The 15,318-nt window shown below is 36.3% G+C and overlaps 1 protein-coding gene across 3 annotated transcripts; it reads right to left on the bottom strand.

Moving 5' to 3' along the window:
• Positions 1–16: 16 nt before the first annotated feature.
• On the bottom strand, positions 17–14,871 carry LOC107551153 (protein kinase C and casein kinase substrate in neurons protein 1). 3 transcript variants are annotated; one of them, XM_016232658.1, is made up of 11 exons: positions 14,813–14,871; positions 14,146–14,227; positions 10,070–10,137; positions 7,085–7,241; positions 5,370–5,605; positions 5,005–5,160; positions 4,024–4,199; positions 3,808–3,928; positions 3,055–3,128; positions 809–888; positions 17–712 (listed from the first exon to the last, which is right to left on the bottom strand). In XM_016232658.1, exons 3-11 carry the CDS (start codon positions 10,127–10,129, stop codon positions 603–605), a joined length of 1,170 nt encoding a protein of 389 aa, XP_016088144.1. In that variant the 5' UTR covers positions 10,130–10,137; positions 14,146–14,227; positions 14,813–14,871; the 3' UTR covers positions 17–602. The 3 variants fall into 3 exon arrangements, with proteins under 3 accessions (XP_016088144.1, XP_016088143.1, XP_016088145.1); XM_016232657.1 differs by lacking the exons at positions 14,146–14,227; positions 14,813–14,871 and adding an exon at positions 13,299–13,593; XM_016232659.1 differs by lacking the exons at positions 14,146–14,227; positions 14,813–14,871 and adding an exon at positions 10,229–10,286.
• Between the last annotated feature and the right edge of the window lie 447 nt (positions 14,872–15,318).

Below are 15,318 nucleotides of genomic sequence, written 5' to 3'. Positions count from 1 at the left end.
TGTGAGACAAGTTACATTTACAAGCACGACCAAAGGGGAATAAAATAGCATATTATCAAACCTATTAACATCTTGCGTGAAATTTGTAGCTGAAGATGACATCATAACCATCTGGCCCCTTTTACACAGGCATCAGATATAACGCAATTCTCGTCAGAAGAAACATGTCTCTGATAAAACGTAAATAAGCAGTGAAGTCTTTGGTGTGAGACATTGTCCTTAAAGTACTCTGTAGGTTCATGCAAGCATCAAGACAATGCAGTTCATCTTCTCCATATATATTAGAGGATCTCGGTACCTAATCATATTATAATGTATGAAAATCTCTGCATATTTTTGACTTGAAGCTACAATGTGACACACAATAAAATATAACATTACAATGTTCTCAAGTAAGATCGTAGTGAAAGAACTTTGGAAACATTTTCTCATTCTGATCCCAACTTAACGCACTCAATTCAACTCTAAACCTTTACCTGTTTACCATCCGCTCACAGAAAACAAAGCAATCTTCAAAAAAATGGCTGTGAACCAGGCTTAAACCTGGGCGCCTGTAGGCAGTTACGGACCCCAGAGCTGGAGCTCCATGCTGTCCTGTGGTTTTACACCACCTCCACGTAGTTAGCAGGGTAAAGGCCCTCTTTCCCTCCATCCATCATGCCTCTGCACCAACCCTGATCATCCTCATCCTCGATCTTCAGAAACTCCTCACCTGAACACACACAAACATAAAGCGTCAGAGGCGTTACATGTGCATCATACAGACACATAATATATGAATACACAAACATAAACAAGGGCAGCTTACCTGCTTTGAAGGACAGCTCATCCGTCTCCTGTCCAACGTAGTCATAGAGAGCTCTGACTCTCACTCCTCCAATCATTACACTGAGACGAGGAGGGAAAACAGACAGTCACTAAAATAAGCCCCTTCTTAAAGGGGTCCTATTATGCTTTTTCACTTTTTCAACTTTAGTTAGTCTGTAATGTTGCTGTTTGAGCATAAAAAAAGATCTGCAAAGTTACAAAGCTCAAAGTCCACTTCAAAAGGAGATATTTTATTTTATTTTACTTTTCAAAAACTGCAACGAACGACTCGTTTGGACTACATTCGTTTTCCGGGATTTGTGATATCACAAAGATCGACGAATGGGACGAGACCTGGTTGAGCTGCACTAGAGAAGGCAACGAGTGTTATCACTATGCCAGAGTTAGCGCTAGCTTTCCCAAGGCAGATGAACTTACTAACCAATCACAACACACACTGGCCCAGCAAACCAATCACAACACATTTCGTATTTCAGAAGGTGTATTTCTGAATCACTTTATTTGATTCAGGAACTATTCGAGCCGTTCATGAGAGAGAGAGGGAGAGAGTTTTTGTAATAATGTAAAATATGTGAAAAATAATGTTTTTCGAACAACCTAGCATGAGAGCCTGTTTTAGTACACCCCCAAAACAAAATCAAGATTTTGTAAAAGAGCATAATAGGATTAAAAATGTTACTGACCACTCCCTTCCTTAGCAACTGTCACGATCCACTAAATCAGTAGACGAGCCTTTGCTCTTTTCTAATGCAAATCTTCTAAGTGTGGATAGTTTTAATCAAAACTTGTTGTTGCCTTTTGTTGGATAATTATGGAAGCCCATTTTTTGCCACATAAGAAAAAAATCATGCTTTGGTTAATCATTAGGAGATAAAAAGTCGAAATTATGAGATACAAAAAATTAAAATTATGAGATTAAAAGTCATAATTATTACACGTCAAAATGATAACAACAACATAATGTAAAGTCCTAATTATAAACAAATCTAATAATAATTTATACTATGCTAAATTTTAATTTTACTCATAATTATGATTTGTGACCCTGGAGCACAAAACCAGTCTTAAGTCGCTGGGGTATATTTGCAGCAATTGCCAAAAATACATTGTATGGGTCAAAATTATAGATTTTTCTTTTATGCCAAAAATCATTAGGATATTAAGTAAAGATCATGTTCCATGAGGATATTTTGCAAATTTCCTACTATTAATATATAAAAACTTATTTTTTGATTAGTAATATGCATTGCTAAGAACTTAATTTGGACAACTTTAAAAGAGATTTTCTCAATATTTAGATTTTTTTGCACCCTCAGATTCCAGATTTTCAAATAGTTGTATCTCGGCCAAATATTGTCCTATCCTAACAATTTCCTAACAAAGCTTATTTATTCAGCTTCCAGATGGTGTATAAATCTCAATTTCGAAAAATTGGCACGTATGACTGGTTTTATGGTCCTGGGTCACATTTAGTATCTCATAATTTCATCTTGTTTGCCATAATTATATTTTGATGTCATAATTCTGATTAATCAAAGCATGTTTTTTTTCTCTTATGTGGCAAAAATAGGCTTCTATTGTAATACATCATAGAAACATGTCTATTTGTTTATTTCTTAAATATAAAATTTTTAGGAACCATATAACTTACAAAACTTATACTGTGAAACACTAAACCAAAAGAAGAATAGTAAAGGAAGTTTTTGAGGATTTTAGTCCATTTTTTCCACCCCTGCCTAAAAAGGATACTAAATACTATAACATTTCGGACTATTACTGTCTTTGTTTATACAGGATTTATCCATAAATACTCAAATTTGTTTTTAGCCAGTGCTAAGTTGACTGTGATCAGCATTTGCCTCAATTCTGATTCACAATCTCCACAGTCTTACTCAAAAATACTGCATAAATGATTGACTTTTGTAAAGAAAAACAGCCAAAATGTTTTGCAATGCCACAATTCATTCCAGTACTGGATAAAATATCCAATCAATGTTTGCTTCTGTATTTTACTGAAAATCACTGTTCAATCCCCAACTCATCCCTTGTCAAGCTTGTCTGAGCAATATTAACCAAGGAGACTGAGCTTTGCAACAGGCCAATACACAGCAGCACGCAATAACAAGGCCTGAAGTTCAAAAAGGCCCAGATTGGTTTGTAGTGAATAACAGTCAGGCAGCCTAGCACTGTGAAGCCCTACAGCAAATATCACTGTAGTAAACTGACCTTCTCTCCATCACTACTGCTTTCTGCTCCACCTCCTTCTTTCCCTTTTTATGCTTCTTGTCTGGAGTCCACTCCTGAAATAGAAAGAGAGTGAGAGACAGAGTGAGTGAAGGAGTAAATGTGGGTTTTGGCACAACAGAACGCAGTCTATTTGAAGATGTGCCGCTGTGAGATACATGAATATCACGTATAAAAACAAAGACGTCACTTTAACACCCTCAAGAAAGCATTAACCTCAAAACTATACTTTAAAACAAACCTTAGGCCTACAGTGTTACAGTTTGTTTTTGCTACGGAGCGATATCAATGTGGCTAGCTGCACATTTCTCATCACAGATAATCAATCTTATTTTTACTATGAGACCGGATGCGATCATTTGTAACTTGAATGTGCGAGGCTTCCTATGCACAGTCGCTTCTAGCTGTACAAAAACAGTCACTTATGCTGCTTGATCATACAGTAATTTCAATTATCAAATAAATGTATGCTTTTAGTTATTTACCTACAGCGAATAATAAATCAGAAGCCACAGAAAAGACTTTACTTCTGTATTTCATAATAAAGTGGAAGGGTACAGGTAACAGACGTTGGGCTCTTTTAACAAACCAGCCAAAACACCCTAACAACTGCATAGCAATACAATGGCAAACACCCACAACACCCTAACATTTTCTTTAGAGAATGTGAAAAGTACGTTTTAGGTAATGTTTGTCAATGTAAATGTATTTGCAATATAAACCTCATGTATTTACCTGAAATTGAGGCCAGTCGGTGGGCATTCCTGGCCCGTGTGTATTCTTCCACCAGCGCAAATCTTCCTGCTCGCTGATGGACATCAGAGTGTTATGGAGCTCATTGTACACGGCTTTTACGCTAACAGAGCGAGAGAGAGAGAACTTGTATGATTTACTCATTGTGACTGAGACAAACTGAGATTTGACCAGTACAGTATAACCGTTCTCACACACCTCTCATTGTTGGTGACATCCAAGTGTCTGTGGATGGACAGGAAAGCCTGTTTGAGGAAGCTTATCCTCTTTCTCTCCTCCTCCTGCGATTGGTCAAAGATCGACTCCATTTCCTCCATGTAGCGTGGAGCATAATGCGTCACTTCCTCAAGAATCTTCTCATAGCGGGCTCGCACCTATAAACAGGAATTTGCAGCCAGTCAGATGTGTTGTGTGTATGTGCCACTTCAGATTGAACTGGATTTCAAATGCAACGTCAAAAACTTTTTAAATTGTCCAAGCAGTTATTTTTCAAACAATAAAAACAATTTTATAAATAAAAAACATATATATTTATATAATAAATTAGTACAAATGCTGTTGTTTTGAATGTATTATTCATTACAAAATCCTGAAAAAAAATTAAGCAACACTGTTTTAAATATTGAAAATAAGAAGACATTTTTCTTGAGCACCAAATCAGCATTGAATAAATTACATTTGAAAATATATTAAAATCGGGAAACATTTATTTTAAGTTGTAATAATATTTCACAATATAAATGTTTCTGCTGTATTTTTACTCAAATAAACAAAAAAATATGTTGATACTTATAACAGGTCAGATTTCAAACCGGGTCTTGAATGACAATCAGAAATGTCCCACGACAAATAAGACTAGATTTACACCTACAGTATTAGGGATTACTAAATAGTTAAAACACAAGTACAGTCATCTGGGTTTTTTTTCCTTGCACCTGAGTTGATTCTCCACATCCTCTCTTTTTTCTTTTCTGTTGCTTACTGTACATTCAATTCTTGATCATTAATCTGTGCAGTATATTGCATGATTTCAATGCATTGTTATGAAGCTTGTAAATGTAAACAAAGTTTTTTTCTGCTTCCTTTTCCTGACTCGGATGATAAAAGACTATTTGAAACTGTTATTTTCTTTTTCTCTTTCTGTTTCTTTCTGACAGTCCCCCACCCCACAGCACTCACTTTCTCGGTTTCCTGGTGAGCCAGTTCAGTCTCTTCCTGGATCTTCCTCTGTTTCTCGATGGCAATGTCAGGGTTGCCTTGGGCATGGGCCTCCCGCTCACGAGCCACGTGTTCCTTACGGCAAGCTTTGTGAAACGCTGACTTAGCCTTCTCTAGCTGCCACAAAAAACACACAAATTCAGGTCAGATTCATGTAGACCAGGGGTTAGTATTGCACACACTCATTCATTTTCAAAAATTCATTATTCAACTATTGTCATTTGTAAGCATTTATATAGAGACATTGTATTGATTTTGTCCCTACAATACTGTGTACAAATAAAATGAGTTTAATTTTAACCCCAGAACTGCAATGCTTGCATTACCTTCTTCAGTCTCTTGGCCCAGGGCTTCTGAGCACGTGAGAAACCAGTTTCAAAATCCTGGGACTCCTTGAAACCTCCAAATATCTTCTTACGAAAAGTCTCCTTCTGCCATGTCCGCATGCGATCTCCATCCTCTGACACCAGAGCACGACAGATGGAGGAGTGCAGCGAGGAGAGGCGGTCAGCAGAAGAGAGGAAGCACTGCCAGGCTCGTAACAGAGAGCCGTAGAGAGGACCTGGACAAAGATGAAGACAAACATATTCATGAAAGAAATGAGAGGGCTATTTAAGGTCACAAAAAGAAACTTGTTCATCAGACACTAAACTAAAAATGTGGACATCTCATATAAAACACAGGTCACAGTTCCTTAACTATATGACATATGATTTAGTTTCTTAAATTATGTTTCAAATAGCATACTACTCATACTAATCTTTTTACAGTGTGTAGTATGTATACACTCAACAGTATGCATTAAAGACCCACATTTGCTAAAATGTGGCAAATATTGTAACTCACAATGCATTGCAAATTTGATTATTCATTTCCAGTGGTGTATAAAATATCACTTCATATTATCATCCTTCATATTATTTACTTATTATTTGACCATTCTGTCAAAACTGAACTCATTCTTAGACAAAATTTGGTCAAATAAAATTCTAAATATGTGACCCTGGACCACAAAACCAATTTAAAAAATAAGCTTTCCATTGATGTATGGTTTGTTAGGATAGGACAATATTTGGCCGAGATACAACTATGTGAAAATCTGGAATCTGAGAGTGCAAAAAAAATCAAAATATTGAGAAAATCGTCTTTAAAGTTGTCCAAATGAAGTTCTTAGCAATGCATATTATTAATCAAAAATTAAGTTTTAATATATTTACAGTAGGAAATTTACAAAATATCTTCATGGAACATGATCTTTACTTAATATCCTAATGATTATTGGCATAAAAGAAAAATCTATAATTTTGACGCATACAATGTATTTTTGGCTATTGCTACAAATATACCCCAGCGACTTAAGACTGGTTTTGTGCTCCAGGATCACATATGTATATTTTTATTCCTCAGACGAACAACATAGTAAAGTCACATGACAACATTATAGCATATGCTTAGGATAGTTAATTAATTAAATGTAAACACAACCTCAATAAAACATGTATTGTTATTTACTGCATACTATTTTTAAATATAGGATGCAGTATACAGTATGCAATATGCTTAAAAATTTGACTGAAAATGCAAAACAATCATATTAACTCTGAACTTGATTAATTAAAATAGAGAGGTCATGTCACAATCATTTAGCAAACTATTAGCATTGTTGTAATGTTGTAAAGTAAACATAAAATATTTATCATTTACTATTATGCATACTGTTTTTTAAATAACATGCAATATACAGTATACAGTAAGAAATATACTAGTATTATGTTCTAAACATTTAACATCTGATTGATTGTTCCTCAACTGATTGAATTAAATAACAATAAGTCCATATTAAAATCATCTAGCATTTACTTAGAACTGATGTAATGTTATAAAAAGACAACATAAATAAGCGTGGCAAATCATTTACAATTATTTACTCTTTTGAATGCTAAATTTTATATAACATGCAATATACAGTACATACTGCACAGTATGCAGGAAGCAATAATTTTTTTGTTCAGAGCATCTTGATCAAAACTTCAGTACTCACTAGCATCCACTAGAGGTTTCCACTTGGTACTCCACTCACTAAGTTGCTGCGCGTACTGTCTCTCGACCCTGGCCCTCTCCTGGAAACACGCCATTATATCATTACACGCCTGGAAGGCATCTTCGGTCCTCTTCACTGTCCGGTGGTAGTTCCCTGTCTGAGACACAGACAGACAAAACATGGGTATAACTGTAAGGCTAATTGTAAAATATTGAGGGAAAAGAAAATGAAAGACTTGGCGCTAAAGGTTTATAGGCTGTTTAAGAGGTCAAGAGTGAGGTATTTACTGTCAGACACAGGGAAGATGTCCCTCTCTCCTCTAAGGGACTGGCCTCATTTCTTTTCCAGAAGGGTCACTGGGTTTGTTTGCTATGGATTGGACAAGTTATCAGTATAGCGTAAGGTTTGTTTCTAACATAAACGCCTGAAGACAACATGTGGTGTGGAAAACCAGAGCACAATTCAAACATTATTATTATTATAACAAAAAAAACATTTGTGACTAGACGAGTACCAGCGAGTCGAGAGAATTCAGGCCACGGTAAGTGGGGCATCACATGGACAGCACAGTGAAAGGGGCTGATTAACTGCAATAACACGATAAATGAGAGAGAATGAGGGAGGTGGGCAAACATAACGACATTTCCAGACTGGGTGTCGTGTTTGCTGATGTGGAGTGTGTTCTTCCATTTTATTAGCGGCTCCCCCACAATTTTATTAATTCATCTCTCTCCTCTACATCTTCCTTATGTGCTATTCTTTGTCGGTTCTTTCTCTTTCTCTCTCTCTTAGCTGTGGTTTGCACCACGTATTTTCCCCAGTCTGAGAAAAAAGTAAAAACAGCTGAGGAATCTCAACTCCGGCCAAGAGCGATGCAGAGCAGCACCTGCCAACCAATCAGAGTATTACAGAAATCAAACAAATAACACGATCCCTGTCAAACGGAATATAACATTCTCATGGACTCAAAGCTGCACAATATTTAAACAGAACTGTGTTACTGAACAGACAAGTCTATTTAAAAATCAACCCCGTTCAACTCTGGGCGAAGCTTTCTGCATTTCATCACAGCAAATCTACAGTCAGTGCTGTGGTTGACCAATCACAGCATCTAGGATGAACACAAAAACCCTACAGCGCTCAGTTCTGGTCAGCGGCCAGCCAATTACAAGGTAGGACATGCAACCCTTGCAGGCGATAGCAGTGTGGTTGTTGTAAACTGACGGAACATCATTGGTCGGAGCATTTCACCCCAAACCGTAGCACTGGCCAAGCTCCAGATGGGATGGCAACTCAGCAAAAAGAGCTGAGGCTAAATAGAGAGCTCAGGAGAATCTTAAACAGCTTCATACGGCTCTCAAAGAGCTCTAGATGTCATTGATAATAACAACAAATCACCACAGGAAACTCCATAAATATTCATCAGATAAAACTCACCAACAATGTATATGTGGGATACTATTACATGCATATTCAGTTACTGTAGATGCAAAATTATTTTTTGCAATGAAAATACATTTTAATGATCATTAGGCTCCAAAAAAAGAATATAAAACCCAAAATTACCTACTTTACTGGGACCAGCCAACTGCCCCCAGGAGAGAGAATTTATACATATCATCATCTGAAAGCTGAATAAATATTTCCATTGATGTATGGTTTGTTAGGATAGGACAATATTTGGTGGAGATACAACTATTTGAAAATCTGGAATCTGAGTGTGCAAAAAAAAATTAATAAAATCAAAATATTGAGAAAATTGCCTTTAAAGTTGTCCAAATGAATTTCTTAGCAATGCTCATTACTAACCAACAATTAAGTTTTGATATAATTACAGTAGGAAATGTACAAAATATCTTCATGGAACATGATCTTTACTTAATATCCTAATGATTTTTGGCATAAAAGAAAAATCGATAATTTTGACCCATTCAATGTATTTTTGGTTATTGCTACAAATATAACCCAGCGACTTAAGACTGGCTTTGTGCTCCAGGGTCACATTTAATAAACAGATTAAATAATATTGTAATGAAAATCTGGTTTCTTTTGGGTTTCCAAGAGGCTTAGGTGATAGAAAATAGCATTACTCAGAATAAAGACAACAGTGGTGAAGAGAAAGTCTTCTTCAGTATGATGCAGTAACAAGTGTATGTGTAACTAACATCAATTTCTCTCTCGTCTCTGTAATAAGTATACTGTAAATCACTTTGGATAAAAGCAACTGCTAAATAGCAGCTTGCTATTTACTTTCTTACTAAATATATTGTAAGTTTGAACATGAGCATGACAGTTAATAGTGCCTATATGTAATTAAATATACAGCATCATTGCATAATTACCATTATTAGTATCATAAAAACCTGTTAGAACTATGTTAACTACTGCACTAATAAAACTAAACAGAAAACTAAATGTTAACATTTCGACACATGAGCAAATACACCTCATTTTTTATCCATAGGGTGATTTGGTTAACACAGAAAGACATCTGAACATGCCAAATGTGCAAATACTACAGAATTGCTAGTCTAAAAAAATACAACATTTATAAATGTATTAAAAGGCAAGGTTCTGCATGATTCCCAGCAGCACTGAAGAGCAGAACAGCAAACCAATTAGGGAGCTGAGAGACAAAAGCTGAGCTAATTAAAATGGGTGGAGGCACAATGGATGAAATTTATAGACTGAGATTAAAGGTTAAAGAACCATAAAACATGCTGCAGCAGTCTCAAAGAAGTCAAATAGACTTCACTCGAATATTAATCTTCATTTGGTTAATGTAGGGTGCTCAGAAGCTTTTGTGAAGAGTTCCACTTAATGTCCAAACAAATCCTGTCATCTGTTGTTGCTCCAACTGTTTAGCTGTTAAAACCAAGTCAAGCTACATCATTCACATGCATTTCTTTCTGCTAACACATACATAAAGCAGAAGCGGATGGTATTTTCTAGAGGTGTGCTGTCCTTCCTCCCCCTCTCACTTACCATCCAGAAGCTCTGATTGTTGGCATCCTCAGGGCCTGTCTCTGCCGAGAGCGTTGACATGATGGAGTCTGGAATAGAGATATGACAAGCAACATTTAAAGGTGCACTCATTTTCCTTATAAAAAAAACCAGTTTTACAGAAAAAGTAGTTAATAGTACCTTTGAAAAATGTTTAAAATCCTCTATATTAACATGAGATGACCACTGCAGTGTTTTAATCTACATAGGGCGGGTTGCCTCGTGGAAGCTGCCATGTTGAAATCACATGACAAGCAAAATACTAACCACTTTACCTCAGTAACCCTCTTTTACTGCATACTTTCATTTGTGGAATAAATGTATTCTTGCTGACTAATATATATTTCATTTCTACAGCGGTATCGATAACCAAAAACATTTGTTTTTGCATGATGCTGCATCCACACCACTAGGTGTCAATATAAGTCAAAAATGCCTGGTGTATCAAACAGTGCAATAAACAAAACAAAGTTACTGATATGTCTTTAGAACAAAATTACTAGTAGTTATTTTTCTTCGTTTAGCTGTGAGAATTAGAGGTCAGTAGTTGGGCTAGTACTCTCCAGTCGACATGCCAGAGGGACAAATGGCTGGAATTTATTTCTAGCTTGTCTTAACAGGCAGACAACAGTCAGATATGTGTGACAGAGCTGAATCGCGTACTGTGTCTAATAGCATGCTTGGAGGGCGTTGTGTTTTACAAGCTTTCTTTTATTTAAACTACATTTTACAAACTGCGTCGGAAAGTGCGTGGCTTCAACAAACAAATGTAATGGTCTTGAAGTCTAGTTCTTGAAGAAAGGAGGATAGTTATATACAAGGTTGTTTACAGAGCATCAAAGAGCTTTCTGGATAAAAAAAATGTGTTACTGACTAATTCATGTGTGAAAAATTAAATGACTTAAAGCAGATTCAGTGAGTGTTGAAGTGGGATATATACAGACAGATAGTGCTTAATACTCTCCACTGCTATCTGCCGTGATCCAGAGCGCTGGGCTTTGACATTTGAGCCATCCCAAAATAAACATGGGGTGAAAGTTCACCAACACCAACACATACAGTACTCAAACACACACAAATACACTAGTTCTCTTCTGAAACCACACATGTTGATGAGCTCTTTGACACATATGCTTGCAAACACAGGCACATGTGGCTGGCTGACATGCCCACACAGGCACATGTCTGAGCTGCCCTGAACACACACATGCCAGAAACACACACTACAGACAGCACAACATGCCTGTGGCCATTTGTTTCTGTAAATGCAATAAACCACATTTTGTCACAAGACATGGAGAGAGAGAAAGATGACAGAAGGGAAGTGCATGAACAAGCTGTTATTTGTCTGTCTTTTCTACTCTCTCTCTCCCTCTCAGAGGGTTCATGGGCCTCAGTGCATTATCCCACATTTTCTCTTCCTATCGCATTTCCCTCTGCAGGGGTCATGGATATAGTAAATCACTCTATATTTGAACTTTAACCTCACTTCCTGTTCCCCCTCTGTTCCTCTCCCTCCAGACAGTCGTGTGCTCTCAGAGAATATAAGCAGGGACGAGCTTAAAGGGACAGTTCACACAAAAATGAAAAATCTCTTTAATTTCTTACACTCTTGTTCTCTTAATTCTATTAGATTTTTTGTTTAAGGCAAAATATGTGGTTTGTTGAACGGGCAATGAAGCTTTCAAGCTTCCAGAATGATGTAAAAGCACCATAAAAGTGGTTCATTTGGTTCTTGCAGTATATTTAAAGTCTTCTGTAGCTTTGTGTGAGGAACAGACTGACATGTATGTTATTTCAAGTTGTTGTTTTTTTTAATAAATTGTTAATTTAGTTAGGGGGGAAAACACCTGAATGAATCGTTCATAAACCAGACTGATCTAGTTCTAAAAGTTGCTATGTAAAGGAAGCAATGACAGATCTTTTCTTTCATTTTGTGACATACATCAGAGTGAAACAGATTGAAAAAACATATAGCACGGGGAATTGTTTTATCCATCGGTTGATGATTAGATGGAGGCAGATGTAAATGCAGGTTTTTGGTCAACTGTAAGGAAGAGGCGGGGTTTATGCAGACTCAATGACTGGAGACATTTTGTCATTCCACCAAAAGATTTAGATATGACATTTTGATTAAAAATTATAAAAAAAAAATATAAATAAATAATACATAAAAGTCCATCCATGGATTAATCGTTCAATATGATGCGTTTAGAAAATAGACAGGGTGAATACTAAAGGAGAAGATTTTCACTGAATAAATATTTAAATTTCTATCTCTTTTTCACTCAAAACATATGAATTCAGAAGACGTATAGAAAAGATATTGCACAAGCCAATTTTTTATACTTTTATGATGCACTTTTACACAAGTTTAGAAGATTAAATGATTTCGTCTGCATTCACAACTGCATGAAAAAAAAAATCAACATTCATCAAAATGTTCCCTGTTTTGTTCCAAAGAAGGTTTGAAGCAACATGAGGGTGATTATGTGATAACAGTATTTTCATTTTTTCCACTGTTGCCTGTTTGCATTCGGTCTTTTGTCTGAAGTTAACCTAAAAGTCTCCAGGAGGGTTTAATCTTCATAACCTATCTCTGTTTAGTCTTCATAACCCAGAATAAAATCGCAATTTTATGTACAATTAAATAGAAGCATGAACACATCTGCTTGACTGAATTAAATGATCACTACTTGGAGACTGAACAGTAGAGGTACTCTAAAACATCTAAGAAAAACACCATCTAGAATTGCACGTTATAAAGAACTGCATTTTGGAAAGGACAACATAGTCCATTCAAGATGGAGATCAAAAACTATTTGAAAGTTTTAAAAGATCCTGTAACTGGAGAGGAGGGAATGATGACCCATTTCTCTGAAAATATCATCATGACGTTGCTGTGAATCTCCCTCTTCTCTCCTCTTATTTTCTCTTTTCTCCCCCTTTTCAAAGCCCCTCAAACCCCCATCCAATACCCCTCACCCACCCTGGCTCTCCTTTTCTCTCCTCCCCCTGTCCCCGTTTTGAGTGTCACACATAACTCAACACACACCCACACACTGAAGAAATATATAGTAACTTATGAATGCATCAGACAGAAATAGTATATGAGAAGAACTGCAGAACTCATTAATGCACTGTGATCTAACCTGACACAAACATATGAAAAAATAAAGAAGGATAGAGAAAAAGGACACAACAGACTCACCTCTAACTTTTTCAGGGAAAGTTTCCTTTTAGTTCGCACTTTTTCTTTTCTGAAGTAACAGACCACCCCTTTTCTGCTAGCTTTTCCACTTCTAAGATCACCATATGGTTATGGTGTGTTCTGGACACACTCTTTCTTCTCCTCTCTTTCTTTGACCCTGCTGTCAGTGTTTAATGAGGTGGCTTCCTGTCACTTTCTTTCTCTCCTCTCCTCCCTCTCTCCAGATCCCCCTCTTTCCGAAGCAGTTGCGGGCGACCAGACTTTTCGCTCTATGGATCATACTACATGACAACACTCCTCCCTCTCCCTCTCTCTCTTTCTCCCTCTCCCTCTCATTTATACACAGAGTTGCTCCTCACAGTAAAGTGGTAATGAAGTGGGTTCAGTCCATACAATTAGTTTGGATGTTTCATTCAAGAATAACCCTACAAAGAGAGACAAATACCTGTTGCACACTTTTTTACTTACCCCCTAATTAAAGATTTCATAGTAACAAAAGTAAGGTTAAAATAAGGTCTAATTTTGTTAACATTAGATAATGCATTACTGTAAAATGAACTAACAATTAGCAATACTTTTTTACAGCATTTATTAAGCTGTTACTTAAAAATGTTCATGTTAATTCAGTAACTAATGTTAACAGATAGAACTTTCTACTTTTTAAATGCTGAGATTAACATTACCTAAGATTAATAAATGCTGCAGAACTATTGTTCTTTCATTATTTATGTTAGCAAATGTTAACAGGTGAAACCTTATTGTAAAGTGTTGCATATTTCATATTCTTTGAATTATTGTCTTTCGCATAACCACGACATTTATTAATATAACAACTTCAAAACCTCACCTCAAAAATGCTTAATCTCACAATTCCCATGGTCTCAGGAGGTCCACACAACAGCTGCCTGCACTGGCACTTCCAGTGGTTCCTATAGGGAGGAAAAGGGAGGGGAGGTGAGAGAAGACCCTCAGATTGTGTTGAACAAAGCTCTGTGACTCAGTATTACAAATATGGCAGCTGTTGTACACACTGAGAAGAGCCCATCCCAAATATCTCTGCATGCATGGTTCAGTTATATTTTTATAATCTCAGGAATAGTAATAGCATTTTGAGAATTAATAATGAACCATCTCTGTTCTCTCTCTCTGTGCTATTTTTAAAGACAATGTGGTCATAATCGGGGTCAAATATCTTTACCCTCACCACTTTCCACAGAATCACATAATAACCTCTTTCCAATATTTTACATGTTTACTGTATTACATTTAGCTGCTAGAAAACAATACAACACATATAAATATCAAAAAAATAAATTATATGAAAAACATACAGTATTCTTACATTTCAAATAAATAGACAAAAATACATATAAGTTCAAATAAAGTTTAGAAATATCGTAAAAGCCTGTATATTGATCCAGTGATTTGAATCCAGCTCTTGATGAACCAAGCAAAACTGTTTCAATCTCAAACTACTAATATAAAGTAGCCTACTAGGCCTACTGCAAATTTACCATTTCACTTGGAAATGTACAATTCAGAAAAAAAAGGAGTGAATTAAATTAATAACAAATCCAAAATATCTAGCAAGAAAAAAAATATTCTCCTTTTAGTTTTTTGGCGAGTTACGAAAAAAGATCACTTTCTTCTTCTTCTTCTAATAACGTTTTATGGCGGATGGCAAACCAACTTCTGGTGCATTTACCGCCACCAACTGGACTGGAGTGTGGAGCACTAATAAGCAACTAATATATACATATTTATATTTAAAAGATCACTTTTAAATATCATGTTTATTATAACTGCACCACAGCTCCGTCTGCTTGAATTTTGTAAAGGCGCTCTTAACGGACGCCTAAAGGTAGGTCCTACTCAGTCAGGATATAAATCGCCACACTGCGGGCGAAAGAGCCCTCAGTCTGTCGTGGAAGAAACTGATACACTGTGTGTGGGTAACTGTATGGCTTTTGGTTTCATTGTTAAGCATGTAACGTATTTATAGTTTTACCAGGGATTCATG

The sequence above is a fragment of the Sinocyclocheilus grahami genome, unplaced genomic scaffold (genome assembly GCF_001515645.1).
Source record: "Sinocyclocheilus grahami isolate Dianchi unplaced genomic scaffold, SAMN03320097.WGS_v1.1 scaffold416.1, whole genome shotgun sequence".
In the NCBI taxonomy this organism is placed as follows: Eukaryota; Metazoa; Chordata; class Actinopteri; order Cypriniformes; family Cyprinidae; genus Sinocyclocheilus; species Sinocyclocheilus grahami.
This window is presented reverse-complemented; position numbering and strand designations above follow the sequence as displayed.